Below are 6,804 nucleotides of genomic sequence, written 5' to 3'. Positions count from 1 at the left end.
CAGCGGGCGCGAGAAAACTTGGGGTTACGTATGGACGACTCAGAAGTTTCTGAAAGTCATCAAAACTAAAGAAATCGCTAGCTTAAGATTGTGAAGCAGCCATTGGAGAATGAACGAAGCTTTTCAGGGTTATGTAATAAGGAAGCAAAAGATGAACAGTGAATTGTGAAAGAGATGCAGAAAATATGAGGCGTGGTTTGGTAGCAGTGAAATGGCGTGTTTGGGGTTTATAAGGGTTTGCAAAACGACGCACTTTTTCAAGTTATAGAAGGAAACAATGATTGAAATTCTTGGGAATGTCGAACGTTGCTGGAAACATGAAGTGAATATGGCAAAATTCAATATTTATTATTAATTCTGCCATATTGGGGGGTAATTGTTGACGCATAAAAATTCAGCCCAAATCGAACAGCCCAAGGAATAAAGCCCAATTGGAGGATCCCCAAATCAGATAGCCCAAAGAACGAAGTCCAATCGAAAGAATCAAGGTGAAGGCCCAAATAAGGGGCCCAAGGGTACGGTAACGCCATCGCCCAAGTTTGCAAGTCACCCAGAATCTGAACGACTGGAGCGTCATACGGTCGCCCAGAGCTGTTATTCTATTCTCGCCCAAACCTTCAAGTCGCCCAAGATATCAACAAACATAACGCATTGTGGTTATCAAGAAATGCAGTTATCAAGGCAGTTGTTAAAGTAGCCCTATCACGTTCCACAACTCAAGGAATTCAATCGAAGGCAGTTGAACGATGGAAGATAATGGCAGCAGTTAAAAGGCAGTTTCATGACAAAATGGCCACTACAAAGAAAGTGGGTAGTTATAGGACGATCAAGCAGTTTTCAGAGTAGTTAATCACAAAGAGATCGTCTATGAGGTATAAAAGGGAGAAAGGACGTAGAAGCAAAGGACCGAATCCAAAACTCTCGAACAGAGAAATATGTAATTTTCATTTCCTTAGCTTTTAGACTTAAATACTTTTCTTTCTGTAACTCGTGTACTTGCGCCCCTTGGAGGCACGTTGTTTTTCGCTTCCAATTGTAAAGTTCATCGTCAATAAAAGAACACCCCTTTTTGGGACTTTGTCTCAAGAGGTTTCGTCCCTTACACAATCGTCTAATCCTTTTTAATTGTTAGCGAATTAACCCGCGCGAAACAATATATAAACACCAAACACAAGTTGAAATTGAAGAAGAAAACGTAGAAAAGCCGACTGAATTTTTGTGTGACTATTCTTCAACAATTGTGCAAAGAATTTGGAAACTAATCACGTTTCGTCAATTTATCGGTGATTCCATTCCTCTTTTACGTGTTTAATTTCAACATTATGTTAGGTTAATTTCTTCTCATATATTAGATGAAGATGAAACATATTTTTATTTATTTTTAATTCAAGGCAAGTAATTTAGTTTAATTCGTGTTTGTTGATTAATTTTGTATACCAATTGCATTATTTAATTAATTAGCCACCAATTAGATAATTACTTGTTGTAGTATTGAGAGATTCACAATAAATTTAGAACGTGACAAAATTAACATGTGCAGTTAAAATTAGGAATAATCTTTTTCACACATGCAATCATTTAAATAACATAAATTAAATGCGTGATTTTTATATGAATTCGAATTAGGAATAGAATCAGGTCGTGTTAATTATAGGTTCATGTGTCTTAGAAAAGAGCATTGAATAAATTAGCGTTATCGATTGTCAAAACACATGAACGGAACTAGATTACGAATCACGAATTGAAATAGATAGCAATAGGCGGAGTTGAAATCCAATATAATCTTCCATTGACAAAAATCAAACTTTTTCATATTTCTTAGATTAGCTTAGTATAAAAAAAATCAAAAAAATTCACTTTTGTTTTTTATAATTCGAATTTAATAGTAACTAGTAAACTAAAATAAAACATTATTCCTCGTGAGACGATAACTCACAACTCATATTATTATTACTTGTCAATGATCCCGTACGCTTGCGGATTTCACACGAACAAGTTTTTGGCACCGTCGTCGGGGAATAATTTATTTAATTTGAGGTTATTAGTTATTTTTAGATTTGAATTTTTTTTATTCCTTTTTCTTTTTTTCTTTACTTGATTTGTTTTAGGTTATTCATTGAACGATCTAAGTCTCTCATTTTACTCTTTTCAGGAAATCACAGTTTATGCAAAATTCTAATGAAATCGAGCTTCTTCCAATAGATGCTGAAATCGAAAGAACTTTGAGAAAGCGAAGAAAAGAACAGAGACAAGCGAGAAAAATGGTAGAAAATCAACATCCGAATCAAGTTCAAAATCTTTTACCATTACCCCAGCCAGATCAACCAAGGGCTGTAGGAAATCAAGGAAAAGCATTAGTGAGGGATTATGTAAATCCTGTACCAGCCCCTCTGCGATCGATTATTATCTATCCACCTTTTGGGCAGGCCAACTTCCATATTAGACCTAACGTCATCAATTTATTTCAGAATCATCAAGATATTAGGTTCTTTAAGAGATCAACCGAAAATCCTCATGAACACATTCAAGCATTCTTAATGCTATGCGATATGATCACCCACGAAGAAATGTCTGCGGATGCCTTCCGACTGCGCCTATTTCCTCACACGTTAAAGGAGGGTGCGTGGGAATGGTTAAATTCTCTAATTATTGGGAGTATTGTTTCATGGAATGACATGGTGCAGAAATTCACGTTGAAATTTTTTTCGCCATCTCAGTCCATCATATCAGAAATGAAGTCCATACTTTTAAACAAAAGGACCATGAGAGCTATCCAGAAGCGTGGAAAAATTCAAAGATTATTTCAGGAAGTGCCCACTCTAAACATCCCTAAAGAATCGAAGATCTGAATATTCTATTCCAACCTAATACATGAATTTAGCAACATCGTCGATTCTTCTGCTGGAGGGTTAATATTGGATATTTCGTTAGATAATGCCTTGGACCTTTTTGATCGAATAGTAGAAAATCAATCCATGTGACCAATAGACAGAAAAGTGCAAAGGAGGACAGCATGATTACATAACGTTGACATAACTACATCATTGGTAGCCCAATTGGAATCACTGACGAAGAAATTGGATAGCCTTTCTCAAAATGTGAACATGGTACACCAGTCAAAATCGGTTTGCAAAGGGTATGGAGCAAATCATATTACAGAAAGATGTCCTTTAGCCTCCATACATGTAATTCGATCTGAAGAGGTTAATTATGCACAGAACTATCAGAGACAATAGGACAATCCTTATTCCAACACATATAATTCGGGCTAGAGGAATCATCCAAATTTCTCGTGGGCTATCCAGCAACAACAGCTGAGAAAGCCATCGGTTGAGGATATATTGGGGTAGTAAATGGCCAAGACTGAAACTATTATCCAGAACCAAAGTGCTGCAATTAAAAATTTGAAAAACTCAAACGGGTCAGATAGCAACTGCGTTAGCAAACAGAGCACATGGTACCTTATCGAGCGATACAAAAAAGAACTAAAAGGAGCAGGTATTGGCAGTTGAAGGTGTGAATTATGCAATTATTGAGACACCATTGATCAAGCCTACTACACCTGTTTGAGCTTATGTGCCGCCTATCTCATTCCCTCAAAGGCTTCAAAGACCATCTAAAAATGAACAAGTCCAGGCTACAACAACGAGAAGCGAAGTTCAGCTGCCAGAGATCACTATGAAGAAAAAGGGGACTGAGGAGAATCAAGTACCTATCTCAGGGAAAGAACAAGTGGGTCGGTCTGAAAAATCATCAAATGTTAATCAAGAAGAATAGTTAGACAATCTACAGGTCAAAGCAACTGGTCTTGACAATAAACGCACACCTTTAATTCCATTCCCTCAAAGGTTGCAAAACAACAAACTAGACAAACAATTCAAGAATTTCTTGAACACCCTCGTACAACTTCACATCAACATTCCTTTTATTGATACTATTCTACAAATTCCAAATTATGCTAAGTTTTTCAAGGAGATGTTGACTAAGAAGAGAAAACTGCCAAAACATGAAACAATAGCGCTATCTAAAGAGTGCAGCACAATCATCCAGCACAGGATCCTTCCCAAACTCAAAGGTTCAGGGAGTTTCACTCTACCTTGCTCCATAGGAAATTTGAATGATATAAATTGTTTAATTGATTCAGGAGTGAGTATTAATTCAATTCCCTTACCTCTTTACAGGAAACTGGGATTAGGAGATCCTAAGGCGGCATCTATTATCCTTCCACTGGCAGATCGATCATTGAAACACCCCTACAAAATAGTTAAAGACATGCTTATCAAGGCGGAAGAGTTTATTTTTCCAGCTGACTTCAAGATCCTTGACATAGAAGAGGATATCAGATGCTAATAATCTTGGGAAGGCCATTCTTGTCTACGAACCAAGCCTTGCTGGATTTTGGTACTAACGAGATAGTCTTGAGGGTGGAGGATAAGCAACAGAGTTTCACCATAGAGAATCCAATCAAGCAACTATCATACTTTGAGGATTGCCAACGAGTAGATCATTGAAAAAACTACAAAGATAGGCCAAACGCAGGAGGAATTATTGGTAGGGACAACAATGGAAAGATGATTGTTTGGAGAGTCAAGGATGAACCGAAGAAGTGCAACCAGTGTATAAAGTGCAAGGCTGAAAACTCACTTTTCAAACCACCATGAATAGCCAAAACAAAAAAATATAGCTAAAGACTATAAATTAAGCGTTTATTGGGAGACAACCCAATTTCTTAACCATTTATTTATTTTGTTTTCTACATCGCATTACATGTAGACTTGTTTTGATTATTAGTTTGCATTAGATTTAGGCACGTTTAAATTTATAGGGTATCATCATCCGATCATGTTTTTACCGAGACCCTTAGATTTAATGTTGGTTATTTCGAGTGTTTGGGTTAAGTAACACATGTTCTAGATTATTTGATCTCTAATATTTGATTTGATTGCCATATGTAGAAACATGATGTCGTGGAACACTCAAACCAACATAGGCCAAGGGAAAAATAGGATGAAGAAGATGGCCTTCACCCATAGTCCCTTCCACGCTCAATAGAAAAACTCGAGGAGTACCTTCGTCTTTTTCTTCCCCCATCCTCTTACATTCTTAATTATGTTTTAAGACATTGAGGACAATGTCAGGTTTAAGTTTTGGGGTGAAAAAACTTTAAGTTTTTTGTTTTCGTGTGTTTTTATGTGTTTGTTTTTCTTTTGTGTGTTTATTTACAAAAAAAAAAAAAAATCGTTACATTTTTTTTGGTTGTGTGCTTGTGTTGGTTAGACAGTTTGACTGACAATGATGATTAAATTTGAGGTTTAGTATTGATTTATGAACTGTAGATAGGGAGCATGCTAGATTGATTGAAACTTAAACTTGCAAAATTTGATATTATATGCGCACTAGAATTAAGTTTGACATTATGATGAAATAAATTGATTCATGCACTTGATAGATTAAGTTAGTTGAACATAGATGCTTTACCCAAATCATACTAATTATTTATCTTTAGACCAAATTTAGTACAATTTGGGGGAGATTTTACTGTTGTAGGAAGATACATATGTGAATGTGGATTCCTTGTGTGAAAATTTTTGTGTGAATTGTCTAAGATTAACATTATAAAATTAGGTGAAAGTCCTAAATTAAATGTCAATTTGCTTGAATGAGTGTGTGATAAGGGATATTGCACTAATCAATGCATATATTTTGGAAAAAAAAAAACCTTATCTTTGGAGCCTTTATAATTCAAGCAATTAAGCCTACAAAGGAATTTTAAAACCTGGTGCTCTAAAATCATCTCACTTGGGAGTCATCGGTCTAAAACTCATTAAAGGGGTCATTCAAAAGGCAATTAGATATGAAGTTACCCTAAAAAAAATTGTTCTCTTCGAAACCTTTTTTACTGAAGTTATTAAGTCTGTAAGGGTATTTGAAAACCTGGTGCCCTAAAGTCATTTGACTTGAAAGTCATTAGCCTAAAGCCTGCTACATGGATTATCTAAAAAGTTTAAGGGGGGTGAAAAAAAGGGTAAAAGCACTAAATGCCTTGTAAGTCCTCGAGAAAATTTGAGTTTTGATGAAAGATAATTAGTTTAATTGAATTTTGGCGGTCAAAGCAATCAAATAAATTAAGAATCCTAGTTCACTGATGTTGACTTGCAAGTAATTATGTCTATTTGAATTGAAGGGGGTGAGGATAGTAATGAAAAATTCAATCTTGGATTACACACTAGGAAGAGAATGAAAAAGAATAAGTTTGGGGGTGTGTGAATCTTACGACGGGTGAAAGGATATATTTGATAATAGAGGGTCGGGAGTTGGAACAACTTGTGAAATCATTAATGTCAACTTAGTTCTTCACACACACACATCGATTTTGCATTGGAATAGTGGATATTGGTTTGGCATTGTGACTTTGAAGCGATTTGTAGATTTAATATCGTGATTTCAAAACCTGAGGTAAAAAAGCTAAACAGTCCAACCAAGTATTTTTGCATGCTTGTGTGTTTGTTGCTAATTAGGTTATAGTTTCCCCCAAACTTAAACTTTTGTTCGTCCTCGAACACATTGTTTATTAAACAATAATGTACATTAGCCACGTACTAAAAATAGATAAAAAGGAGTTAAGAGTGTATTTTTCAGCCAAAATAATTTTCGATGGCATCAAATATTTTAAAAATTATACGTAATTTATACAAAACGTGTCACGTATTTATAGTATACATGGACTGTTGGAATATTCTCAAAATTTGGTGTTGATTGATTTGATTCCTCTCAAGCGAGATGACGTGGAAATTATGTTAAAGT

At 35.5% G+C, this 6,804-nt stretch overlaps 1 protein-coding gene across 1 annotated transcript; it reads left to right on the top strand.

Moving 5' to 3' along the window:
* Positions 1-3,353: 3,353 nt before the first annotated feature.
* Positions 3,354-4,350, top strand: LOC111376959. The gene is made up of 3 exons (XM_022999970.1): positions 3,354-3,498; positions 3,572-3,708; positions 3,793-4,350. Exons 1-3 carry the CDS (start codon positions 3,354-3,356, stop codon positions 4,348-4,350), a joined length of 840 nt encoding a protein of 279 aa, XP_022855738.1.
* The last annotated feature ends 2,454 nt before the right edge of the window (positions 4,351-6,804 follow it).

The sequence above is a fragment of the Olea europaea genome, chromosome 3, assembly GCF_002742605.1.
Source record: "Olea europaea var. sylvestris chromosome 3, O_europaea_v1, whole genome shotgun sequence".
NCBI classification, from domain to species: Eukaryota; Viridiplantae; Streptophyta; class Magnoliopsida; order Lamiales; family Oleaceae; genus Olea; species Olea europaea.
Note: the sequence above shows the minus strand (reverse complement) of the source record. Positions and strands in the feature narration are given on the sequence as shown.

Bases quoted from the DNA above. Each gene is read 5' to 3' on its own strand.
- LOC111376959 (XM_022999970.1), top strand. From the start codon at position 3,354: ATGGCCAAGACTGAAACTATTATCCAGAACCAAAGTGCTGCAATTAAA. The intron at 3,499-3,571 runs GTATTGGCAGTT...CACCTGTTTGAG, and splicing joins AAAAGAACTAAAAGGAGCAG to CTTATGTGCCGCCTATCTCA. The intron at 3,709-3,792 runs GTACCTATCTCA...GACAATCTACAG, and splicing joins AGGGGACTGAGGAGAATCAA to GTCAAAGCAACTGGTCTTGA.